The sequence below is a fragment of the Megalobrama amblycephala genome, linkage group LG14, assembly GCF_018812025.1.
Source record: "Megalobrama amblycephala isolate DHTTF-2021 linkage group LG14, ASM1881202v1, whole genome shotgun sequence".
Taxonomy (NCBI): Eukaryota; Metazoa; Chordata; class Actinopteri; order Cypriniformes; family Xenocyprididae; genus Megalobrama; species Megalobrama amblycephala.
Genome location: NC_063057.1, coordinates 13,273,909 through 13,300,560, shown reverse-complemented (window position 1 = coordinate 13,300,560; position 26,652 = coordinate 13,273,909). Strand labels below are relative to the sequence as shown.

The 26,652-nt window shown below is 35.4% G+C and overlaps 2 protein-coding genes across 3 annotated transcripts; one reads left to right on the top strand and one right to left on the bottom strand.

Moving 5' to 3' along the window:
* Positions 1 to 1,817: 1,817 nt before the first annotated feature.
* On the bottom strand, positions 1,818 to 10,817 carry tspan33a (tetraspanin 33a). Its single transcript, XM_048154885.1, has 8 exons — positions 10,461 to 10,817; positions 8,341 to 8,395; positions 6,923 to 7,050; positions 6,556 to 6,630; positions 6,043 to 6,138; positions 5,831 to 5,959; positions 2,893 to 3,054; positions 1,818 to 2,345 (listed from the first exon to the last, which is right to left on the bottom strand). The coding sequence occupies exons 1-8, from the start codon at positions 10,545 to 10,547 to the stop codon at positions 2,244 to 2,246; spliced, it is 834 nt and encodes a 277-aa protein (XP_048010842.1). The 5' UTR covers positions 10,548 to 10,817; the 3' UTR covers positions 1,818 to 2,243.
* slc26a5 (solute carrier family 26 member 5) lies at positions 10,758 to 26,613 on the top strand. Of its 2 annotated transcripts, XM_048154881.1 has the most exons (20): positions 10,758 to 10,896; positions 13,081 to 13,156; positions 15,631 to 15,895; positions 16,780 to 16,919; positions 17,099 to 17,209; positions 18,674 to 18,846; positions 19,432 to 19,596; positions 19,860 to 20,012; positions 20,117 to 20,199; positions 20,297 to 20,444; positions 21,335 to 21,448; positions 21,672 to 21,749; positions 21,886 to 21,981; positions 22,156 to 22,262; positions 22,772 to 22,841; positions 23,055 to 23,147; positions 23,335 to 23,463; positions 23,782 to 23,991; positions 24,431 to 24,485; positions 25,291 to 26,613. In XM_048154881.1, exons 3-20 carry the CDS (start codon positions 15,741 to 15,743, stop codon positions 25,428 to 25,430), a joined length of 2,220 nt encoding a protein of 739 aa, XP_048010838.1. In that variant the 5' UTR covers positions 10,758 to 10,896; positions 13,081 to 13,156; positions 15,631 to 15,740; the 3' UTR covers positions 25,431 to 26,613. The 2 variants fall into 2 exon arrangements, with proteins under 2 accessions (XP_048010838.1, XP_048010837.1); XM_048154880.1 differs by lacking the exons at positions 10,758 to 10,896; positions 13,081 to 13,156 and adding an exon at positions 13,923 to 14,071.
* The last annotated feature ends 39 nt before the right edge of the window (positions 26,614 to 26,652 follow it).

The following is a 26,652-nucleotide window of genomic DNA, read 5'->3' as shown; positions in this document are numbered from 1 at the left end:
GGGGAAAAGCAATGCATGCCAGCCTACAGAATATTTACATGCTTCACTCATACCTTCCCTCATGTCTGATATGATCATATTTACACTCTGCCTTTTGTTGGTATTTGGCTTTATTTCTTCTAGCTACATGAGAAATAAAGAATGAGAATAATTTTAAGCGTTCACTAAAAGTGGTATAATAATAATAAAAACTTTATTTACTATATAACAAATATATTTTAATATTTATATATGTTCTTTGACATCGCTATCTTATAATTTTTTTTAATTTATATTTTTGTTCATTTTGCCTTTATTCTCAAATTCACATAAGAACAAATGTTTTGGTAAATCATAGTTATGACAGTCATAATTATGGCATAAAAGTAAAAATTTATCACAACTGAGTCAATTTCAAGTATCTCATAATTTTGAATTTAGTATTTAAAATGTCAACTTTTCATCTCATAATTTTTACTTTTATCTCATAAATCTTACTTTTAATCTCAATTTTGACATTTTATCTCATAATTATGACTTTGTATCTCATATTTTGACCTTTTATCTCAATGTTTTAGCAAAGTATATATTTTAAGTGGTGGAAAGGGGCTTTAATAGTGATGAGAGATTGACATTTCAATATATACCATGTGTAATAATGGTTAAAAATCTAAAAATCTGTTGTGTAGTGAAGAATGCAATATACAGGATAGACAATATAAACTAACACACAATATACAACATAGACAGTAATACAAAATGTACTTTAAACACTTTCACTTTATGAGTGTCAATCTGAGTGAAATCTTGCAATGACAAGAACATTTTTTATGTTGGTGATGTACCTTTAGGGCACTATGCAGTGTGTTTACAGTGATTGTAATTAATTTAATTTAATTGTTATTTTCTTTTCATCTTCAATTTGGCCATTGCCATGGAAACGAAAAAGGAATTCTCAAGGGAGGAGAATAAAATTTGTGAATTTTGGTGCATCAGATTTAGGCAGCAGCACTTGTTGGTGTCGATGTGGTTGGTAAGCTATGCTGCATATTCCCAGCACAGGGCCTCCTTAAAAAGCCTGTCTAACATGGCTGCTGTAGAATGAGTCAGAGAGAGGCACAGACCGGGGACCACACACAAACACACACTCAAACTCCAAATGGGAGAGCTTGGCCCAAAAACTCTACCTCCCTCTCTTTCTCTACACACGCACAGTCTATTGCTTTCCTCCTATACATTGACTGCAGTGTTTTCACATTTCATTTTTTCCCCCATTGGCCTTTAAACAACATTAACAAACTGAAGGTGTCTGCCACACTGTCTGTTTGGATTTCCAAATGAGTTTTGGATAAAAGCCTCATGAGTTACCGGCTCTCGGCTGTTCTCCGTACGTTGCACTCTTGGTTTATCTGCTGAGTGCACTGCACCTGGTATGCATTTCCTACCATGTCTATGAATGCGTCTTTGTAACATGTGTTAGACTCAAACTTACCACCAATAAAATCCCTGAGCATCCATGTGCAACTGGCTAATGAAATGGAGAATCAGTTATGTGTGTTTGCATGTGTATTTGCATCCATATAACTGTGAACAATAATAAACAGTTTGTTCAAATAAAATATAAATATTTATTAATTATAATTTAAATATGAATATGAATTTGTATAGAATTTGAATATGAATTTATCATATTTAAAAAAGCAAAACAAAAACTATATATATATATATATATATATATATATATATATATATATATATATATATATATATATATATAGTTTTTGTTTTGCTTTTTTAAATATGATATGAAATATTAAAAAGCACTTATGACTCTTTAGGCTTGTTAAAGAGAATGTTTTATTATATAATGCAAATTATACTGATGAATAAAAATACTTTCATTTCTATTTGACCTCAGATGTTCATGATATCTGCCAAAACATATCTGTTTTTAAAAATGTCCATATATCAGACTACTTTACATCATCTTTTGCTAGGATAACACTCCTTAAAAACTGAAATTCTGTGCTCATAAATATCCCAAAATAGTTTTATTGACCTATTGATCTTCAGTGTGCTTACACTATTCATACAAACATTCTGTTTCATAAAATATTATACATATGACCTTTTATCTGAAAACATGACTTGGCTGCCTGTTCTTAACCCTAGTTCTCCTTGTTCAAAAGCCAGTCCATGTCAATCACTTCAGGCAGTAACATGTTTTCTATAGAAATGCATATACAGTCTTTTTCTCGCCAGTTTCAGCTCCAGGGGTCTGAGCGATGTTGTTTGTTGTAATTCTGTAGTCTAATCTGATCCTGAATTTGATTAATAAGGATCTGAGAGAGGAGGATCCCAACCAGCTGAAAAAGAGAACAGGCCGTCAGTTCAAAATAAATGTATATATAGATGCTTAAAGTAGCCTGTTTGAGATCAGACTAAATCTAAAGTCACCCACAATGACCTTTGACATTATTTAATTTTTAAACTTTTTATTTAATTTTAAAGTTGCGATGAAATCAATAGACAATTCTATAATAGACTTTTTATGGAATATGGCAATATATACTATAAATGATTTATCTGTGCACATCATTATTTTTTTAAAATTAATATGCCTATGTAATCTTTAATCAAAATAACTTTCCCACCCTCTTGCAGAGACATCTCCTATCTTCCCTGATGATGTGTTTACTGGCACAGAGGGCGGGACAACCTGACACTCACATGAGATCATAACAATAGCAAATTACAACCATCCAATCAATTTCTGATGGACAAAATCAAGTCCCGTCCTACATTTTTTTCTTGTTTGAGAAGCCATTTTATTCAGATATATGTCACAATAGGGAAGAAAAGACTATCTCAACTTCCCTTTAAAGCTGACTTTTATCCCATGAAAGGGAGTACCTGTGGGATGGCCAGGCCCAGTGCGATGCCTCCCAACAGAAACAGGTTGCTGTGGATCCAGTTCACCACTTTATCAATGCAGCCATTAGTATTGATAAAGGCACTAGCTTTAAGATATTCCAGCTCCTGCATCCCATGACCACACATGGTATTTATAACAGCCTGACAAAACAGAAAAAGGCAAAGTGGCATTAGGGGGACGGACATGTAATATATTATTACAATATTTATAATATTGTAATTAAACAACAATATTATTAATAATATTTAATATCTCAATAATTTAATTATAATATTTAATATAATGTTAATATTTTTAAATATATTTAAATGTAAATGTATAATTTTTGGATATATTAAAGTATATTACATATATAATATTTTAAAGTACAAACATCCTTTTTGGAACCCAAATACGGAAAAAATGCTGTGTACCTGTGCATGTGTATTTATATCCCTAAAACTATGAATAATAATAATAATAATAATTCCCTTTAATAAATTAAAATATAGCCTACATATTTATCGATTATAATATCTGTCACGATCACCAGCTGGAGTACCCTGGTTGTCCACCAGAGGGCACCCCCCTCTTGTTTATTGCCATTCACACATGGACTATATCCCCCATAATCCACTGCCTGGTCTCATCATCACTGATTGTCTAAAGCTGTGTATCATTAACTTGTTAGTTCCAGTCCAAGTCTTGTATGCATCTGTAATGCATTTCTGTGCATTCTTCCTGGTTTCATGTCTCTTGGTTTTTTGGATTCCTTGTCTGTCTATTGGATTACCCTTTTGCCTGAGTTTCCTGCCTTGTTGCTTGATTGGATTGCTTACCTGTTCATGGACCTGTTGCTTGTTTTTGGACTTTGATTGTGGATTACCCTTTCAGTAAATACTGCGTTTAGATTCTCAAACATCGTATCTCGGAGCAGTTACATGACAGAAGACTTAGCCACACAATGGATCCAGCAGTAAGACTCATCCCTCTGCGCCAAGGTAAACAATCCCTCGAGGACCACACCCGAGATTTCCTGGACCTTGCTTATCTAACAGACTTCCCAGATTTTGCCCTTATTGAACTTTATTGTTACGGACTCAATGAACAATACCAATGTAAACTCATTTGTGATGGTCCTCGAGGATCGCTGGCTGAGTTCTTGGACTATGCGCTTTTGTTGAGTGGGTCCTACTTCACTGTTGAGAGCCTGATCACAGGCACCAGAGCCTGATCACAACATGGCCACCACACCAGAGCTTTCAGTCAACATGGCCACCATGCCAAAGCATCCAACTATCATGCTCTCCAGCCCATAAGTCCACCCCAGAACCCTCTCCAGCCCATGAGTCCACTCTAGAGCCCACCCCAGCCCATGAGTCCACTCCAGAGCCCACCCCAGCCCATGAGTCTGCTCATGAGCCCGCTCCAGCCAATGAGTCTTCCCGTCTGTCCTGTTAGGACCATGGAGGACACCCTTGAGCTCCCTGCTTGTTCTGACACAGCCCCTGAGGCTAACTCTAACCTGTCTGTGCTCTGTTTTAGTTCTACCAGATCTGCCCTAGGGGTCTTCGGCTCCACCATGGTTGTCATCGGCTCCGCCTGCTCCACCGTGGTGGCTCCCAGTTACGCCTTGGTGATCTTCAATCCTATCTGCACTGCTGTGGTGGCCTTCTGCTCCATGGGGGTCTTCAGTCCCATCTGCGCTGCTGTGGTGGTCTTCTGCTCTGCCGTGGAGGTCTTCTGCCCAGCCTGCTCCGCCCTGGCCACTTACTCTGCCTGCTCCGCCCTGGCCTCCTGCACTACCTCCATCTCCATTCCTTCCACTACACCAGCCTGGCTCTCCATCCTTCCCTGGGTCCGCCTAAACTCCACCTCCCTCCTGGACTTGTTTTGAGGAGTGTCTAGAAGCCACTCCTTTGAGGGGGGACTATGTCACGGTCACCATCTGGAGTGCCCTGGTTGTCCACCAGAGGGCACCCCCCCCCTCTTGTTCATTGCCATTCAGACATGGACTACATCCCCCATAATCCTCTGCCTGGTCCCATCATTACTGATTGTCTTCAGCTGTTTATCATTAATTTTTTTGGTCCCAGCCTATATAAACAATGTTCACTCTGTCAATCTTGTCTTACCCTGTGTCTGAAATCACCCTCTATACCCTTAAATAGGGTACTATTTGAGGGAACCTCCATTTTTAGTGGTGTCCGAAACCTTAGTGGACATTATCAAGTGCACTCATTCAATCCCACAATGCACCACAATAATGAACGTACAACTGATGTACGCTCAATAGCTAGAGAATACCCATAATGCGCTGTGAGACTCGCACGCCGACTCTGCGGCAGCCCTTCCGGTGCACGAATTCCCTCACTCGTTTTCAGTCATTCCTTCAAGTGAACTGTATTAGTGAACTAATGAAGGGAATAGTGAATGTGAATTCTGATTCAGCCTAGGTCTATATGTGTCTGTACTGCATTTCTGAACATTCTCTATGGTTTCATGTCTCTTGGTTTTTTGGATTTCTTGCCTGAGTTTCCAGTCTTGTTGCTTGATTGATTGCTTGTATTGACCTGTTGTCTGTTTTTGGACTTTGATTGTGGATTATCCTTTCAATAAATACTGTGTTTGGATCCTCAATCTTCATTTCTCAGAGCAGTTACATGACAATAATTATAAAAACAATATTGATACAAAAATAAAAAATGAAATAAAACTAATATTCATTAATAATAATAATAATAATAATAATATTTACAAATATTTGAATTTTAAAAAATATTTTATTTATATTTACATTACAATAAAACCACCACAAAAATAAGGATTGTATAATATTTAATATATTATTTAATATTAATAGTATTTAATATTATTTTTATAATATTTAATATATTATTTAATTATATTTCAAACATCTTTTTTGGAGCCCCTTACCTCGTCTGTGGAGAGCAGGCAGCAGGAGAAGGGTACAGCACAGCGCTCTTTACTCGGGTTCTCTTCTGAACAATTGAAGTACATGTTCTGAGACCAATCCTTGTACGAAATCCCACCGCAGCAGTTAAACTGATCATATCATAAAACAAAAACATCATTACCAGCCATTACAAACTATTATTATACATTATATACGTATACATAATCCTGACCTGTTTTTGTCCATAGTCAATGAGGTTCTGTAGGTCTAAATCATCCCTGTAATGCTTGATGGCGCTGCCAACCATATCTGTTACTTTGCCGCGTGCCTGTAATGGATAACTTTGATTGAAATCACTGTTTTTTGTTGGATTTATTAGAATGGCAATTTAAAGTGCTGATCCTTTTTTTAGCTAATTACACTGGTAGGTGAAAGACAGTAGAGGGCGCACCGCGTCAACTAAAAATCCAGTATGTTCGTGACTAGGGGTTTTGTTATAGCATGTCCAAATACTGCACTTATGCCTGTTTATACAAAGCCTTCACAAAGACAGGGGCATTTAATAGTGCACCAAAATACTATACTTTAATCTGATGAATTAAAGGTCAATTTGATTTAAATGACTGTCAATTATTTGAATAAACAAAACCCAAGTTAACATTAGCTCTATAAAATGGATATATTCAAGCTTGCTAATTTGTAGCATTGGCATTAGCATACTAATCTGATTCATGATGCTTTTTACCTTGTCTGAGAAGACAAAACCCAGAACACCAGCCACTAGCTGCAGCAGAAAGATGATAGTCAAGACGATGCAGAACTGCAGGGAAATTAGAGGTTGCTATGAGGGTTAATTGTCATTTTCTATGTAAAATGTATCTTGTTTGATGTATCTGTTTGTAGTTTTATCTCCACTAATGACAAACTTTGTCCTGATTAAAAATGTACCAAGACTGTTATAGCGGGTACATCCTACTTTTCTGATTTAAAAACACAAATTACACATATAATCTAGCCAAATTCTGATGTACCATTCTCAAAATCATCTAAAAATGCCAAAGAAACTGTCCTGATGTGACACTTTCGATCAAGCAGCTGGCTTTAATACTGACCGTCTGCAGTAAGCATATGTTCTCCCTCAGAGAACCCACACAGCCAGAGAACGTGATGAAGAACATGAGAATGCCCAATATCATCAGTAACAGAGCAGGATCCACTGTCAGACAGGCCAGTGCTGTCTCTGCAGAGCAAAACAGACAGACCAGATAGATATATAGAGACAGTTTTTGTGGCATACTTACACTTAGGATAGATAAATGTTATCTATAATACTGTGTATATACGCTAATGTTTTTTAAAAGAAGCCTTTTATGCTCACCAAGGCTGAATTTATTTGATTAAAAATACAGTTAAAGCAGTGTTATGTATATTGTGAAAAAATATAATTAAAATAAAATGAAATTACTGTTTACTATTTAACATGTAAGTGCCATTACTTCAGTCTTCAGTGTTATATGATAATTCATAAATCATTCTAATATGCTGATTTGGAGCTAAATTATTGCAGATATTATTGGTGCTCAATTTTTAATAATGTTTCTCATTATTAATGTTGAAGAGAGTTTTTACTACTGAATATTTGTGTGGAAACCACACAAATAATAAAAAGATGAATAAAAAGTTCAAAAACAGTATTTACTTGAAATAAAATTCATTTTATTAATTTTTTTTCTCCTTTGAATGGTACTGTATCGTCCACAAAAATATTGAGCAGCACAACTGTTATTAACTGATAATAATAAGAATATTTCTTAAGCAGCAAATCAGCATATCAGAATGATTTCTGAAGGATCATGTGACACTGAAGACTGGACTAATGATGCTGAAAATTCAGCTTTGACATCAAAGGACTAAGTAAAATTTTAAAATATATTAAAATGTACAACATTTATTTAAATTTCACAATATTACTGTTTTTCTTTATTTTTCATCAAATAAATGCAGCCTTGGTGAGCATAAGAGACTTCTTTTTGAAAACATCTCAATTATTTAAAACTTATGATTGGTAGTTTATGTACTTTTATCTATAAAAAAATTGCTTTATCTTTGTAACTCATATATTACTGGACACTTTCAATTGTGGAATCAATTATTAATGGCTGACTTTCTACAATGGCACTGGTTACTGAAAACCTGCTTTTGCAATATCAGACTGCCTGAACCTTTAATGTCAAGTGAATATGTATGATGATATGGATATGAAGGGCATTAACGTGAAGCAAACTTCCAAATATTCATTTTTATACTTATTAGACTAAGCTAGTTTATGATATAACACTTGTAAGGTCCTTTCTTAAAGCTCACTTTCTGCTTTTACACCAAAAACTGTGTATGTTATCAGCATCACCATATAAAGTAGCTGAAATGTCTAAGAAGAAAGCTACATAAATACAAATATCTGAGGATGTAAACACTGTTCTGCTGTTCCAGCTGTAAAACAAGCAGCGGTCTTGCAAGTAAACACACTTACCGTGTTTAACTATCCTGGAATAAACTCCAATAGATATCAGGACCAGTGCAATTACCTATAACAGAAAGGAGTGAGACTGTATGTCAAAACAGATGTACAGAAACACAGGATAAATCTGATGTCAATGTCATTCCTTTCCAGGGTGTGGCAGGATAACATCCTTATTCATTGATTTTCCTAAATATAACAAGGGTTTAAGTGTGTAAAAGGCTTGACTAAGCGAAGTAAAGACTCTTATTGTCAAGTTTAAGCGAGGGGCCTGTTGCTTACCTCAAACTGCATTATGAAAAAAACACCTGAGGTTTCAGAGTGGAAAATTGATGTGGTTTTCACATAGTTTTATGTATAGCATCAGCATGTGTGAAAGTTCATGAGAAGAAAAAGAGCAGAGGAAATTCTATATAAAGAAATGAAGTTCAGGGTTCATTCACTCTCCGTTTCTCACACAACTAAAGGTCCCAGTTTGTCTGACACAATGTAGCCCCCTTTCTCTGACACAGCTATCGGGTTACTACGAAACTCCACATAGCTTTTCTCTGAGAAAGCAGTATCCATATTCTTATCGCTTCAAAGCCAGAAAAATCCTAGTTGTTGCCTGAGAGAGGTTTTTATTGCATTTCAAAAGCTCTTAAAATGGTCTAACTCAAAGTATTCAGGTTTATTCAGTAAAATAATAAAAGTTAAATAATAATTTAATTTATTAAATAATAGTAATACATTTTAATTATTATTTTATAATAATTAAATAATAATTTAGAGCTCATATTGTATTATAATATTAAAAATATACAATTAAAATGCATTTCCATGTATGTTCAGTTTTGTTTTTAATCATACGCACTAAAAGGTAGGAAACAAGCCCCCAGAGACACTCATTTAAGATGCTTGTTTTGCACATTTCCTGTGTCCCAACACCCACAAAATATAATACTGAATCACTTCTCACATATGTTCCACAAAGGTTGTGATTTTCTACAATGCATTGAGGCCCAGTAACTGCTCAGTACTGCATTATATAAAAAAAGTGAGTTGTTCTTGAGGCTTTCATCATGAAATCTCCTTTGGTATTTGCATGTGCATATTTGCACCAGCAAGCATGCAGTAGACTCTAGTAGCTAAAATCAACTGACTTTAACTTAAATCAACTGATTGTGTCCATTTACATTGTTAGAATGTTCTTGATGCCCTTCAGAAAACAACTGAAGTAATTATCCAAGGTTGTTTTAAATATTTTGGGTGTCTAATTCTCCCTCTGAAGAGGCATTATTCATTTAGGTCTATTATTCATTAAATGCTACAGGGCAACAAATAAAAGAAGCATGGGGCCCCCACTCGTCCAAACACCCTGCATTGCTCTATCAGCATATGAATCAATGAGACCCGCTGCTTAGCAACAGCTTCAAGTTCAGAAAAGTTTGGGAAAGTAAACTGGCAGTATCAAGAACTTTACAAAAGAGGGTTTTGTTGATGAGGTCTAATATGAACTCATTATTATTCTAGCAAGATCTTATCGCACAGCAGGCCCAATTTATTGGGGCAAAAAGCAGGCAGTTCCCTAAGTGTTACTCAGTACATCAAGTCAAGATCAAACAGGTTAGGCTGCTGTACAATGCATCATGAACTGTTAAGTATATTTCAAAATATTCAAAGAATCTAGCCTGTGGTGCAGTAATGCAGATTAGTGTTGAGACATGCCCATGGGTGATGTTTTTAAGGTTTGTTCATACCTAAATACCATGAATGCAAGTCTGCCTTTATGAATACACATAAGTCAAGTTGCTTTTAATACAATGACTTGATCATCATTCAGTCTGCAAGTGAACTAAATACATGTTTGTATATGGAAAGCTTGCTTCGTGTTTGTGCATGTACAAGGGGGAGTTTCAAAAGTCATTTGGTAAAACATTAATCATTAAACCTCATCATGTGAGGAGTTAAAAGCTGCTCTATTATGTAGTATTTAGTCTCTTTTTGTTCTAATATAATAAAAATCCAGACAGTGTAAAAATGTAAGCTTTTTATATTTTGTAATATAATATAATATAATATAATATAATATAATATAATATAATATAATATAATATATGATTTGTGTATATGTAGGAGTGAGCAGCACTTACCCAAAATATCATGTTAAAGAGGAAGAGTAAATATTTCACCACTGGACTGACGAACGTGAACTCCTCGTCTGTTTTCGCTTTTGCCATGATTAAAGGTGTGTGATGTGATGTCTCTCACCTACAAACCTTCAGCGCTCATGTAACCTCATCTATCTAAATTTTCATCCTGCTGAATCAAATCATCCACTCGGCTCTTTCTAAAACGGCTGGTCAAGTCTCTCGATGTTTATTAAACACGCTCGAGCGACTAAAATCACAGGAACGCATCGCAACGAATCTGGGCTTGTTGTCTTAAAAGGCATTTCCTGATTTAGCTCAGTCAATAAACTGACAAAGCCAAACACCGTTCGCATGTGCGATGTAGAAGCACCAGTGGGCGTTTCTTATTTACTTTTCCAGCAAATCACCATGTGAGAGTGTTTGAATCTTTTTCAAGGTGAGTCCAAACAAAACATTAACTATACTAATCTCTCAGCATTATATGCTCGCTCTATAAGCATAACGAACTGTTTATTCTCCTGTTGAATTTGCATGAAGATGCTGACCCCTCCTGGAGACACCATGAGGGGCTGTAAAACTTCAACCCACCTGGCGAAAACCCCTTTTTGGAACCTTTATTTTTATTAAAGGGATAGTTCACCCAAAAGTAAAAGTTCTGTCATTAATTACTCACCCTCATGTCGTTCCACACCACTTTTGTTCATCTTCAGAACACAAATGAAGATATTTTAGATGAAAACTGAGAGCTTCTGTCCCTCCAATGACAGCTACAAAACTACCACTTTGGCGCTTCACAAAGTTCATAAAGAGATCGTAAAACTAATCCATATGAATTGAGCGGTTTAGTCCAAATTTTCTGAAGAGACACTATCACTTTATAAGATGTACGGATTTAATTTGGGCTTTTATTCACATAAAAATTCATCAACTCACACATCAGTTGAGGTAAACGGAAGCTCAAGCATGTTTGCTTGACATGTGCAATGAGGTTCATTCTCATGCGTTAAGGCAGGAACACACCAAGCCGACAGGCAGCCGTCGGGCAGTTTTTGTTCATCTGCTGGTACGGAAAGGCATTTCATCTTACGTATAGGTGCAGAACAGACGTGCTACTTGGCCGTCGGCTGTCGAGCGTCGGTTTGGTGTGTCAGGCCAACTTTGGACCCAGACGCTGCCGACGTGAGCCAACCCCGCAGTCTGCTTTCATCGCCACTAGTTCGTCGACGTCGGCTTGGTGTGTTCCTGCCTTTAAAGGATTAGTTCACTTTTAAATTAAAATTTCCTGATAATTTACTCACCCCCATGTCATCCGAGATGTTCATGTCTTTCTTTCTTCAGTCGAAAAGAAATTAAGGTTTTGATGAAAACATTCCAGGATTATTCTCCTTATAGTGGACTTCAATGGAGCCCAAACGGTTGAAGGTCAAAATTACAGTTTCAGTGCAGCTTCAAAGCATTCTACATGATCCCAGATGAGGAATAAGGGTCTTATCTAGAGAAACCATCACTCATTTTCTTAAAAAAAATTAAAATTATATACGTTTTAACCATAAATGCTCATCTTGAGGGCAGTAATACACTTAGCAGTGTCTACACTGCCGGAATTCTAATAGAGAAGAAGAAGAAAAGAGCTAGTTCAAGATGAGCATTTATGTTTAAAATGTATAAAAAAATTTTTTTTTTTTAGAAAATGAGTGATGGTTTCTCTAGATAAGACCCCTATTCCTCGTCTGGGATCACGTAGAGCGCTTTGAAGCTGCACTGAAACTGTAATTTTGACCTTCAACCGTTTGGGCTCCATTGATGTCCACTATATGGAGAATAATCCTGGAATGTTTTCATCAAAAACCTTAATTTCTTTTCGAATGAAGAAAGAAAGACATGAACATCTTGGATGACATGGGGGTGAGTAAATTATCAGGAAAGTTTAATTTGAAAGTGAACTAATCCTTTAAGCAGCGTGTTTGAGCTTCCACAAGAACCAATGAGGTTTGTTCTACCGCGTCAAGCAGGTTTGGTTGAACTTCTGTTTATGTTCGCTGATCAATGTTTATAAGTGAATAAAAGACTAAATTAAATCTGTTCATCATAAAAAGTGATCGAGTTTCTTTAGAAAATTTGGACTAAACCGCTCAATTCATATGTATTAGTTTTATGATCTCTTTATGAACTTTTTGAATCATCAAATTGGTAGTTGTGTAGCTGTCTATGGAGAGACAGAAAGCTCTCAGATTTCATGTAAAATAGCTTCATTTGTGTTCCAAAAATCAGAGTCATCAGAGTGAATAAATGATGACAGAATTTTCATTTTTTGGTGAACTATCCCTTTAAGAGTGATATCTCACAGTTCTCACAAACTAAATGCAGAAAAATAATGTATTGTAGTAGTTGAAATGAGACAGAACAAGGTTCATTGTCATGTCATGGCATCCAATTACACAATACATTGTAATCATTATTGCAATGCCATATTTCTGTGCAATAAATTCAATGGGCTTGTACAGCTAACCATTAAAAAGCATTTCAAAACTCGGGGACGTGCAGTCTGTGAGTGACGTACCGTCAACTGACACTGAAGACTTTCAGTGCACCATTGATTTATTCTGTTTTTGTTTACCAGACTTGTGACTCTAGCTGTACACACAGTGTGCTGGATGCTGATATTGGGGTTTTAAACCTTGACATTTTTTCTACAGGTAAGAGACAGCCAGATTACATGCTTTTAATATTCTACTTTTAAAAGTGTGACGTCATACTAAATGTTTAAAGCTTACTTCCAATGAGCATTACATTCCTCCTAAAGCATAGGATGACACAAAATTAGTTCTGACATTATCATTTGTGTCCTGCCGCATGCATTCTGACAGCAGTAATGGGAAAAACTGTGATCATTAAAACTAAATCATGTTAAAGTTATGAAACTGTGGAAAATGTGATGGTTCTTTATTGTGATGGGTATGATTTTGATATATTTTGATTTATGATATAGTAGGAATCAGATTCTCCCTTGAATCTGTCCCATGTTAAGTAGCCATTTAAAATGGTATAGTGTGAGGGGCAAGTCATTTTGGATATTTTAAAAGTTAATTTTAAAACACCAATGAGAAAAATCCAAAAGTATCCTATTTTAGTGTCTTATTTTTATATATAACTTGGTATCAACTTGTTGTTGCATAGTAGTTTTTACACAAGAGGGCGCGCTTACATTGCAGTTGTGACCTTGCATTGTTATGTTAGGGAAATCTTTTAAAAATAAATAAATAAATAAAATACGCTCTGTTTGTTCTAATCATAATTATTTATAAAAACATGAATTACTTGTTTAACAATCTCTCTGTAATCCGCCGGATATCAGATGTACAGAATGTATCTCCTTTATCTGATACGGTTGCGTTAGTTAAGAGAACTACATATCCCATGTGGCGTTTCCGGGTGTGTAGTGACGCATGAGGTTACGTAGCGCTTCTCTTATCAGTCCAGCAGATGACGCAAGTGTCGTCGGCAGTTAAAGGGCTTTGACATGTTATACAGTAACAGGACTGTCGATGCTCGCGCTCTTCTAAGCTCAGTTCACCGACCTTGGGTCATTTTTAGGACGGAGGCAGTGAGAGGTAAGATGCTTAGGCTTTTTTCTCATCATTAAAACTACAATAACTGAGCAAAGCTTTTTGCTAACACTGTATCGTACCTGCTTAACAGGTTTGTGGAGTCGTAGGGTCGAACAGAACGAGGACGTTCTTCAAAAATGTTTATTTCTGGTTGCCTTGATTTTGAAAGTGTGAGGGCTCAGAGAGTGGCGGAAACACACGTACACTGTTGAAACTCATTGTATGTTATTACATCATGATTGTGCAGTTTGACACAAGCGATGCAAACCGGTTAATGTAAACAATGACTTGGATGGATAGCTGAAAGCAGCATTTACTGTGTGTTATAGTCATTTTTCTAAACACTTCAGTGCAAATTACTTATTATTTTAATTTGTTAATGCTTTTTCTTCTTTTGATCTGTATCTACTAACGTTAGATCTGTGGTGTACAAGCAAACAGTGTTGGGGAAAGTTACTTTTAAAAGTAATGCATTACAATATTGCGTTACTCCCCAAAAAGTAACTAATTGCGTTACTACTGTACTTTTGCATTACTTTTTCTCACCTGGGCTGGGCTTGCTTGTTTGTTTTTAATAACCACAACAAAAAAGTTATATTTTTCGCAAAAATGAAGGCCCTTTCACACCAAAAGTGAGATGAATAAGCCTCAGGCTTAAGCAAATGCATATTTACGTCTGTACAGTAGAGGGTGCAGCAACTTGCGTTACTTATTTGAAAAAGTAACTTCTATATGTTATTGTAAACTGAAAAAGTAATGCGCTACTTCTGTAGAAATATCAGCAATTTGCTTTCCAATAAACACCTTGTAGTGTCACACCTTGAGCACAATACTATGGCTAAATGAACTGTAAAACTCTCACATCTGTTACAGTTTTTTTTATTTATATATGAAAAGCAATTTAGGTTGTGTCATCTCAGTGTAATTTATTAGCACTCAAACCCATTATGTTTTAAAATCTTTAAAAATGGCCTTTTCAAAATGGTTAAGGCAGTCGTTTAATGGAATGACTTTTGAATGTCATGAGTTCATCTTGTATAGTGTGCAGGGCTTGTAATGTTTATACCGCTGCTTTGTCAACTTTGGCATACACCAGCAGTCATATCCAGTGCGTTTTACTATGGTCTTGTGATTTGCAGTGGACTGTACTAAAAATGGACTGGATCATTGAATGGGTTGTTATTGCTTAAGCTGTACACCGTGTCCTCCTGAGGTTGTGTGTTTTAGACCCACTGTTATATGGATTAAATCATATTAACCACATGACATTATATATTACTTAAGGACATAACATTATTTTTAGAAAGCAAAACACATTTTCAGAGTTTTTATTTTATTTTTCCTGTAGGTTGCATGCTAGATCGTCACTATCATTTCTATCAGGTGGTGTAAACTAAAACCGATTCAAGATTATTTTGAGGACTTGTAATTATACACCAGCAGTGTTTAACGCCTGCAAGTCTCTAAATAAAATGTTTTACCTAATAGCTGATCAACAGAACATGCTTGAATAAAAGCAGAATTGTTTGTGATAGTCTGAAGTTTTTTTTCTTTCTTCACAGAGTGCTCATCTTCCACTGTTCATTGAAAACAGGAAGAGGAAGTAAAGCAAGAGCACGAGTTCATTCTCGAGGTCATCATAGGCTGACATGACTGTGTTTCCACTGCTGCTATGGAGAACATAACTGCTAGCGAGGAACCATCTGCTACATTGATGTACCACGTGGAACGACCTGTGTTCAATGAAGGCTATATTGACTCAGAGCTTCTGCACAGGAAAAAGAGGACACCCAAGTCCTGTAGACGGAGAATAGCTGAGCATTTTCGGTAGGGCTATTTCAATAGATTCTGCTTTCATATTAAGTCTGTGAGCTACAGTGGAGTCCAAAAGTCTGAGACCGCATTGAGAAATTTTCTGCAGTATTTTTAGGTCACTTATCATATAAGCAAATTTGTGATATTGCTCATGTGACTTTTTGTACAGATTATCAGATGTTCATCCACTGAAGCACAAGATGATCATTCTCAAATCATGCCTGAGGGCATGATCATTCGGTTTTACAATGCTGCAGCTATTTACCCAAAAGAGAGACAAACCAAATACCAAGACATTCATGTTCATTGTTCAGTTTAACATTTCACATTTCATTTAAATAATTGAAAAAGTGTATTAAATTTTAAAAAAGCAAAATAAATCACTAGTGGTATCAGACTTTTGGACTCAACTTTATATATAAACTTGTTTTCAATCATCCTAGTTCACATTACATCTATTGTGATTTTCTAAACTGTATTTTATAACTTTAATAATGGTATCAGGTTTGAGTCTTATCTGAGTTTCAGAAAATTATCCTTGCCTGATAAAACAGCCATAATAAATTAATTATTTGGTCATATCCTCCATAAAAGATTGCAGTACTACTAGTATTACACAACAATAGTGACACATTACATTTGTTAACCCTGCCTGTCCAGTCTGAGGTGGATAAATTGATGACTCAGTTTCAACAGACATGGACAGTCATCATTCACTGATAATCTTCGCCTCCGCCACCGCTTGTTCACATACATTCAAATATGGTACATCAAATCGTGTCACGTCTGATTTGTCTTTTAATCTTTTGCAGTGTTTGAATATGCACATATTCAAATCACACAAATGAAAGAAGATGAAGTATTCATACTAACAATCATCTCTCCTTTGTTTTCAGTTGCTCGTCTGAGAAAGCCAAATCGGCTGTGTTTAGTTTTCTGCCAATTTTAACATGGCTGCCATCATATCCACTGAAGGAATACCTGTTTGGGGACATAGTTTCTGGAATCAGCACAGGTGTAATGCAGCTACCTCAAGGTCAGATGTTATTGAAAACTGTTTGATATTAAATATGATGAATTATAAAAATATTATGTGTTTATTATTCTTAAAGCTTTATTATTATTATTAGTTGTAGTAAAAATGTTGAACCGTTGAGTTACTGAGCATGGGGCAGGTTCATTTGATCATTTGCTTCTTTTTCTCATATTCAACAGGTCTTGCTTATGCGATGTTGGCAGCTGTTCCTCCAGTGTTTGGGTTATATTCGTCATTTTATCCCGTCCTGTTATACACATTCTTTGGTACCTCCAGACATATATCAATAGGTGAGACTCAATGGCGTGCATGCCAGGCTTTTAATAACATTCTTGTGACTTAAAATATAGTCTCAGCGTCAGACAGACCACCCACAGACTTTACGCAATAAGACTTCATAGAGACTGTTGTGCAATGTTTTTTCACACCTGTCTATTATTGTATTATAACTGAACTGAAAGGCCATGTGCGCCTGTTTTTTTCCCTTTCAAAAGACTGCTTGCATGTGACTACCTGAAATATGACATTCCTCTGTACAGTTTTGCTAAGTCAGTCTTATTAAGCAAAACATTACTGCCTGACTAAACAAGTGTAGTTCAGTTTGATAAAGTCTAAAATCCTTAGTCTGTTTATCCCAGCACTTCCGTGAACTCTGTGATCCTGTGGCATAGTCTCATCAGGAAGTCCGTTTTTCATTGTTCCTTCTAAATGTACAGGCTGACAGCTTTAAAGGCTCTCTGATTGCTATGTCCTGACTTTCATAAGCAGGAAAAGAAAGTATCATTTGTAAGATCCTTATTTGTGGTGCTCATGATATCATTTCACTTTTTTATGGGTGGTTAGATGCCCTGCATTTTTGTTTTTGTCTTGTTAAATGTGGGGATCTTCAAATCCTCAGAAATCCCTGTAGGATATTAGAAACACCACTGAGAAGATAGATCAAAGGTTCAAAAGTCAAAAGGTTACCCAAACCAGAGTTGTTGCTTGAATATCTTGCTTTCTCGGCCCCTGTGGCGTGAATTACGAGTGAGAGAATGGGCGATAGTCCAAATGTTTGGCAAGGTCCTGCTGCACAGAGGCATGCTGCCTCCTGTTTAAACAACACTCATGCTCTGTCCCTCTACAGTGTTATGGCAATGTAAAACAGACCTAGTTTCAGAGGGCTTTATCTACATGGAGAGCCAAGGCAGAGCTCACTTGCGTAAATGCACTCGGAAATATTTGCTCACATGGCAAAGGAACTCCTGCTCCGTGACAACAACACTCAGCCATCATACATTGTGTACCTTAGAGCAATTACACCACCTGTTACTCTCTCACACAATGATTCTGTAAGGCTTAAAATACACTTAAAATAGTAAATAATAATATTAATAAATACAGATTATAATATTTTAAGTTGCATTTTATTCTTATAGGAATAAATTTAATTATTACTTCTACTAATAGTAATAGATATAAATACAGATTATAATATTTCAAGTTGTATTTGTTTTTATTTTTATAGAAATAAATATATAATTTTAGTAACAATAATATTATTATTAATATATTATAATATAATATATATATAATATAATATTGGATATAAATACAGGTTATAATATTTTAGGTTGCATTTATTATAATTAAATATAGTCCAATCACATTTTTCAAGCAAAGCATTTAACATAAGAAGAAGGTTGTGAGGTTTGAAATAATAAGACATATATATATATATTTTAAAACACAGTTTTATTGATGTTTTTCTTCAGGCACTTTTGCAGTAATCAGTCTGATGATTGGCGGGGTGGCTGTAAGGGAGGCCCCGGACTCCATGTTTGCAGTCAATGGTACCAACGCATCACAGGTTGTGGATTTTGAGGCCCGTGATGCCAGACGAGTGGAGGTGGTTGTAGCTCTAACAACCCTAGTAGGAATCATACAGGTGGGCCACTTTCTGATCTTACCCATAGTTTTGAACATCACAAAGTGTGTAGAATCTAGTCATCTTCTAATTTAATTTTATTAAGGGTGACGTGTGTAATTTATTATTTCTGACTTGAAGTGCTATATTCATCTTCATTTGTGATTTGATTGCCCCATTATGACTTTAGTAGGTCAAAACTAGTGCATTCTCCATATCTATGCAAGTAAATTCCTGCAACACAGACGTATATTGCCATTACAAAGTAGACCAACAGCATGTTTTTGATATCACCCCCATCTTTTGTAGATAAACCATCTGAAAAACATTGTAATCCAATTCTCCTTCACTCAGCTCATATTGTCAGCTAAAATGGCAAGCTTAACAAGGAAATACGTCGTATGAGAAAGAAGTGCAGCATAATGCTATCATAAACCTATTAAAACAAGTTTATGGTGTACATCACAGGCATCTCATGCAGGCCTACACAGTGTTTATAATAGACACCTTTCATGGAATACTGTTGATGACCATGTTATTCTCCTCAAGTTACTGTATCCCAAGGATTGATGTTTGGGTACATAATTGTGTTCTGATCTCCTGTAGTTTGTTCTGGGTCTGCTGAGATTCGGCTTCCTGGCTATTTACCTGACTGAGCCGCTGGTGCGAGGTTTCACTACGGCTGCCGCTGTGCACGTCTCAGTGTCGCAGCTCAAGTACCTGCTGGGAGTGCACACTGCACGTTTCAATGGGCCTCTTTCTGTAATACATGTGAGTAACCTTTGACCCTAGGGAAACTTCAGGGTGTTTGTTTTTGATATGTGACACTGTTGCACATATTCACATTACTTCATAAACATTTATTCTCATTGCTTAAGGTATTACTTGAATCGTGAATGAATAAAGATCTTTAACTAAAACTGAAACTTAGAAATCATTTTCATTGACTGAAATAAAATGTAAATAATAGATTAATAATTTAGAAGACTGTGTACTGAATACTGATCTTTGCATTCATTTTGTTTTCCCCTCAGAGCATTGATGCTGTCTTCAGGAACATTGCAAGCACTAATGTTGTCACACTAATTATTGGACTGGTGTGCACCGTGTTCCTGTATATCATCAAAGATCTCAATGAACGCTTTAAAAAGAAACTACCTATCCCCATCCCTGGAGAAATCATAGTGGTACAACTTTAAAGGCCCTTTCCATGAAAAATTGTGCTCACACATGCACTCTTTTTTTTTTCTCATACCTTTGTGTAAATCCATGATGTTCTTGTTCTTTGAAGGTAATTGTGTCTACTGGAATCTCATACGGGATGCTTATGTCTGAAAACTATGGTGTAGAAGTTGTGGGTAAAATTCCCACTGGGTAAGATCACAACCTTACTTAAAGGCTGAACTGAAACCATTTACATTTTTACAAATATTTACATTTTAATATTTCTTTCTTAATGTTTTGTTTTAAGGTTGCTGCCACCCAAGATTCCAGACTTCTCGGTCTTTCCTAACCTCCTCGCAGACGCCGTTGCTATAGCTGTTGTTGGCTTCTCGATTGCAATATCATTAGCCAAAATCTTTGCTCTCAAGCATGGCTACAGTGTGGATGGAAATCAGGTAGAGAATAAAATGAAATGTCTGTAAATATCATAGTTCTGCCTTGTATATTGATTGCGTTAAATAACAAAATGTCAAACCAAGTGGAATTTACTTTGAAGAAAGATAAAACTAGCATACTTTCCAAGCAAAGTTTGAAGTTTGTTATTTTCTAAGTGATAAAGCAATAGATATACTGCTTTAATGTCTCAGTTGTCCCGTTCTTCATTGTCAAAGTAATTTGATTCTGTGTTTCCTGGCAGGGACATGGATTTTATTCAGCTGCCCTTTATTTTGGTTTCTATGGCTTTAAGTTGAATGTCTGAATTAGCCAGACACCACAGTTACTCAGTTACTTGCTATTTAGCAGATCCTTTTGTACAAAATGACTTATAGTACACTAATTGCAGGGAAGGTTCATATGGGGCAACATAATGCAAACAGGCTGAGTGCTTAAGTGAACAAAAGTAATAGAGACTGATTGGGACCTCAGTAACTCACCAGTTCATCTGTTTTGGACTGAACTTTTGTGCGAGGAGCCAAGATTCTCAACTCAGTAAAGGCAGTAAACTCGAAACTTCCCGATAGTATATATATATATATATATATATATATATATATATATATATATATATATATATTATATATAATAGCATTTATTTAAAATAGCAAATTGTTATAACAATGTCACTTTTGATCAAATTAATGGATTCTTGCTGATTAAAAATGATTATAAACAGTTTATATAATGCACGGTATGTAAAATAGGCTTTATACAGTGTGAGCTACTATTCCATTTTGGTTACAAATCACATGGCCTAACATTATAAAGTATTTTTTTTATATTTTTATGATCCTGAGGTAAAATCACATGGTCTTATAAAGTCATTTTGTGTTTAATGTGACTGTAGGAGCTCATGGCACTGGGACTTTGTAACTTTATGAGTTCATTCTTCCACACGTTTGTCGTTACCGCCTCAATGTCTCGCAGCCTGGTACAGGAGAGCACAGGAGGACACACTGAAGTAAGTGAGGCATACATATTTGTGCAAGATGCCATATCGATGATGGTATGTACTTATAAATGCAATTGGCTATTGCAAAAGTACATTTCCTATAATGGAGTGTCCTTCTGATAATGACCTCATCACACTGGGTATATCACTGCTGTAAAGCCTTAAAGATAAGATAAGGCGGTCGTGCCTCCTGATAGACTCAATTGAATTATGTTAATGTGTGTGTCTGCAGATTGCAGGACTGTTGGCGTCCATACTCGTGCTACTGGTGGTGGTGGCCATTGGATTTGTCTTTCAGCCATTACCTACAGTATGTTAAGAGCTTTCTGATATGCTTGTGCAAAAGTTAATCACAGAAAACTGCTTGAAATGTTTGTCTTTGTGCAAAATGACGAAGTCAGAGATTAGATGGTGTTTATTTAGTGTCCTCTTTGTTCTCTCATTAGACTGTGTTGGCTGCTATCATCATGGTCAATCTCCTGGGGATGTTTAGGCAAATGAAAGACATTCCTGCATTATGGAAAACCAGCAAGATTGAACTGGTGAGCGTCGGAGACACTTCTCATTTGGTTGTGTTCCAATCGATTTCCATCTATTTAAATTCATCTCTTTTCTTTGAATGTCCCTTTTCACTCAATAAACTTCATTTGTTTGGGTTATTTTTTAGCATGTGATTAAATCAATTTTGTTGTTAAAGTCTAACATGTTTTCTTCAGGCAATTTGGCTGGTGTCCTTTTTTGCATCGGTTCTCCTTGGTCTGGATTATGGTCTGGTGGTTTCCATGGGCTTTGCCATACTCACAGTTATTTACAGAACACAGTGGTAAAACACAATGTCTTACTGCTCTGATGCAAAACATAATTCAATATCTAGTTTTCATGCTGTAGTTCTTTACAGCTAAAAATAAGTTATTAATTAGTGTTTTTTTAATCTTTTTATTAAATGTATTAAGTACATAGAAAATAATTATTAAAATAGTTATTAAATTTGTTTTTACATACTATATATCAAATATTCAGTGCATTAATTCATACTGTTCTAATGGCTATACATTTATATATAAATTTTTTTATGTTTTAGATATAATCTATATATTTCATTTTTTTTTATCAATCAGCTTCCCCAGTTTTTAATATTAGATCTTGTAATATTGAATACAAAGTAAATATAAACTTTTTATTTATTTACTTATTATAAATTATATATAGTTAATAGTAAAATATTAATACATATTGTAATTCATTTAATATATATTTTTCTTCATTTTGCTTACCTTGTTATTACTTTGCCAAAAGAAATGTCTAATTCAGATCTTCTTCTTTTGTTTTAAGCCCTAAGAATGCTGTTCTTGGACAAATCCCAGATACAGGATTGTACTTTGATGTGGAAGAGTATGAAGAGGTAAGACTTTTAAAAGACAATAAACCATCATAACTTTCTAGTTGCTGAGACTGAACCCATAACCATCTCTTTAGTATAATTAGCTTGCTCCACTCCAAAACTGTTGTTCTCAGCATTTCTTAGTCACAGACACCCAATTAGGCCTGATTTAATCCATTCTTTTTCCACCCACAATCTTTGTCCTCTTATCTGCCGTTTGTTCTCTTGCTCAAGGCTGAGGAATGCTCAGGGATTAAGATTTTTCAGTCCAATACCTCCATCTACTTTGCAAACAGTGACCTGTATGTAAGCGCCCTCAAGGCAAAGGTGAGTCTAAATGCTTTATGTTATGATTTAACTGGATTTTTTTGTGTGTTTTACTGTTCTGTCCTTGAGTACGTCTTATTGTCCGGAGAAAGGTTTCCATGAACAGCAAGTGTTTGGCCTCATAAAGTTCAGTGTGTTTTGCATAAATTCTAGAAGCATTAATCTGTACATTTTTCTTTGACTACAGACTGGAATTGACCCGGCACAACTGCTCACTGCCAGGAAATCACAGCTAAAATATGCAAAAAGAGACACCGGGGAGAGTAAGACCACAAACCACAGCTGTTCACAGAAGAAACAAGCAGTTGTCTTATTGGTATGAATTTTTTTTTTTTTTCATCTGAATATATTTGATCTGTGTCAGTAAAGTCTTCTTATCCTTTACACAGATATTTAGCATGGGTTACATGTTGCACCAGATTATTCACTTCTGAAGTTTCCAGTGTTGGGATATTTGTATGCATAAATAATTTATGTTTGCAAGACAAATGTCATTTCAAATCTATGCAAATTTAAGCATGCAATCTCAACCTCACCCTGGCTTTTAAAACACAGCACTATAGTACACCATGTAATGTGGTAGTTTGGTGATGCAGCATTTCCGACCTGACCATGTTCTGTGGTGCCACAACAGGATGTGGAGCTGCGTGTTACTCATGAGGTGGTGAATGGGCCACAAAAACAGATGCATGTGTACACCAATGGCAAGATGACCGAGAACCACGCTGAGTCTGAATCTGAGGACGACTTCTTTCTGCAGCGTCTAACCCCTATTCACTCCATCATACTGGACTTTACTCCTGTCAACTTTATTGACTCTGTAGGAGCCAAAACCATTAAATCCGTAAGTTGACAGCTTTTTTTTCTCAAAGACAACACTCAACACAGAACAGTGAGATCTGGTTTAATACATTAGAGCACATGCTGTTCTGTTCCATGCTGAGCAGCTTGTTCATTTTTAGATAAGATTATCATAATTGGAGTTAGAAAATTTAAAACTCTTAATATTCAACTTTTCCATCATTGTTTGTGGTACAGATATGACATGGCTTATTGACAAAAGATGTGCTATTACTTTCCTAAGCGATCCGATTTATGAAATTCACCCCTGGGATGATAAAATGAGCAAATACCATAGATCTAGTGTGCAAAAACAAACGGAACACCTTAGCAGCTGTTTCACAACACCTTGGCAATCACCCACAACATTGCAGAAATCTAGTACAAAAATATTCAGTCATTTGTGGTTATATGTTTTTCAGTAGATCTTCTTTGTCCTACAGGTGATCAAGGAGTATGCGACAGTCGACGTGAAAGTTGTACTTGCTGGATGTAGCAGTAAGTAATTCATTTCATTTTTACATATAGATATAAATTTATATAATAAATATAATATATTTTTTTAACTCCATAAGAGTTCATACTATACGTAGCAATGAATAATTACATTTATAAACATTTAAAATGTATATAATGTAATATAATATAATATAATATAATATAATTGAAGTTCATCAAAGTCCATATGCTTTATGTAGGTTAAATGTGATATTATATTATATGTCCATCAGAGTTCATATGCTTTATTTAGGTTAAAGTTTATTCTGATATATTTGTTAAATGTGTTAATTATATTAACAAAATAAATAAGGTCAATTTTGATTTCATGTGTACTTTAAATGTGATATTATTATATAAAATTTAATATAATTTCCATCAGAGTTCATATGCTTTATGTAGGTTAAAGTTCATTCTGATATATTTGTTAAATGTGATAATATAATATAATATAATGTAATATCCATCAGAGTTCATATGCTTTATGTAGGTTAAAGTTCATTCTGATATATTTGTTAAATGTAATAATATAATATAATATAATATAATGTAATATAATGTAATATAATATAATGTAATATAATATAATGTCCATCAGAGTTCATATGCTTTATGTAGGTTAAAGTTCATTGTGATATATTTGTTTAATGTGGTAAACATCTCCACCTAGAGTTGGAACTAATAAACGGTCATGTGGCCAAGCCAAACTGAAATGTAGGTTAACATTAAGATTAATGTAACAAATGAGTCTTTCCTAAGATGCTTACAAGACCTTTTTGTTGTCTTATGTTTTTGTGTTGTGCAGGGACCCTTCTCTCTGATCTCAGGACACTTCAATTCTTCTGTGAGCCTGTGACCCCTGACCTCATTTTCCCCACCATTCATGACGCAGTGTTGCACTGCATGCGCAGGAAGGACCTCCCTGTCTGTCCTGATGTCCATTGAACACACAAACCAAACTGATATTTCAACTCTGTGCTTTGAGAGGGTACGGCTTGAGTGGCGGAATATGAATTAGTTGTGCTGGAACAAGCAAAAGTACTGTTACTTTAGGAGACAAGATAACAAAAGGAGGCTGGGAAAGTTTATGCAATGAGCAGGCCAAAATGTTTTAGATGGAAACGCTTTATTTAATGTGAATATACCAGCAAATGTTGGGCTTTATATCATTGGTGCTCGGTTTATTGCACTAGCCGTGATCTTAAGCTCTACCACAACTTGTTACGAATGACTATAAAACACTCTGTACCTTCAGTTCTTTTAAGTGCAATTAGGGTAGATGGATTCTTGACCAGTGTTTATTTTTTAGCACTCGTCTAAATCTTTTATTGACATTCCAGTAAGCTTATTTTTAATGAAAGAAATTTAGTTTTACAGTTGTACGCCATGTGCTTGCTGTTTGTTACTACAAATTATTTTCTTTTAACAGTATTTATTTTTTTATTAAATCTTTTTTTTTTTTTTTGAAAGTCCACAGTTTCTGGCTGTAGTATTCAGGAAAAAGGCTTAATATGTTACATATTAAAGACCTGATCACAGAATTGCACTGCTGGCAAAGATGCTGCTTTTTATTTCATTTTTTTTTTTTTTTTTTTTGCCTGATATTGATTGGAATTTTTTTAAAGCTTTTTTCCCCCTTCATTGAATCGGTGACACTTTTTGGCTAAAGGCTTATCTACGGTCACTCCAGGGTTTCTTGGAATGTATTGCTATTTATTTTTATGGCTACAAAGAACATTATTAACATAAGGGGGTCTTAGTTAGTGATTATTGAAACAGCTGATTCCAGGAAGTCTTTAAAATTGATTTCAGGTGTTCTTGTCTTCAGAGCATTACAAAGAAAGCCCACAGGCAAGGTCTGTCTCCGACATGTTTGACAGATACTGCCTATGAAATGTTCACTCCGAGCACTTTTTGGTTCACAGCAAGTGCACACAAATTACATTATTCTGTACTAATATTTTAGATGCGATTTCATTGCAGTAATGAAGACCAAAGTTCATCAATCAGTTGCAACTGCATACAATGTAGTGCATTTTATTGTCTTTTTATGCTTTTGTGGATTTAAGGTATTTTTGTATAATAAATGCAAATCATGACTCTAAATTAAATGTTTTTCTTCTTCAAACATGTCTTCTAGTTTGTATAATTACTAATGTATTACATA

What these genes read in the sequence shown, in the direction of transcription:
- tspan33a (XM_048154885.1), bottom strand. Translation starts at nt 10,547, where the DNA reads ATGGCAAAAGCGAAAACAGACGAGGAGTTCACGTTCGTCAGTCCAGTG. An exon ending in TTCCAGGATAGTTAAACACG is followed by an intron (nt 7,051 to 8,340) that starts GTAAGTGTGTTT and finishes TTTGCTCTGCAG; the next exon opens with AGACAGCACTGGCCTGTCTG. An exon ending in TTGACTATGGACAAAAACAG is followed by an intron (nt 5,960 to 6,042) that starts GTCAGGATTATG and finishes TGATATGATCAG; the next exon opens with TTTAACTGCTGCGGTGGGAT.
- slc26a5 (XM_048154881.1), top strand. Translation starts at nt 15,741, where the DNA reads ATGGAGAACATAACTGCTAGCGAGGAACCATCTGCTACATTGATGTAC. An exon ending in AGAATAGCTGAGCATTTTCG is followed by an intron (nt 15,896 to 16,779) that starts GTAGGGCTATTT and finishes CTTTGTTTTCAG; the next exon opens with TTGCTCGTCTGAGAAAGCCA. An exon ending in CTCCAGACATATATCAATAG is followed by an intron (nt 17,210 to 18,673) that starts GTGAGACTCAAT and finishes GTTTTTCTTCAG; the next exon opens with GCACTTTTGCAGTAATCAGT.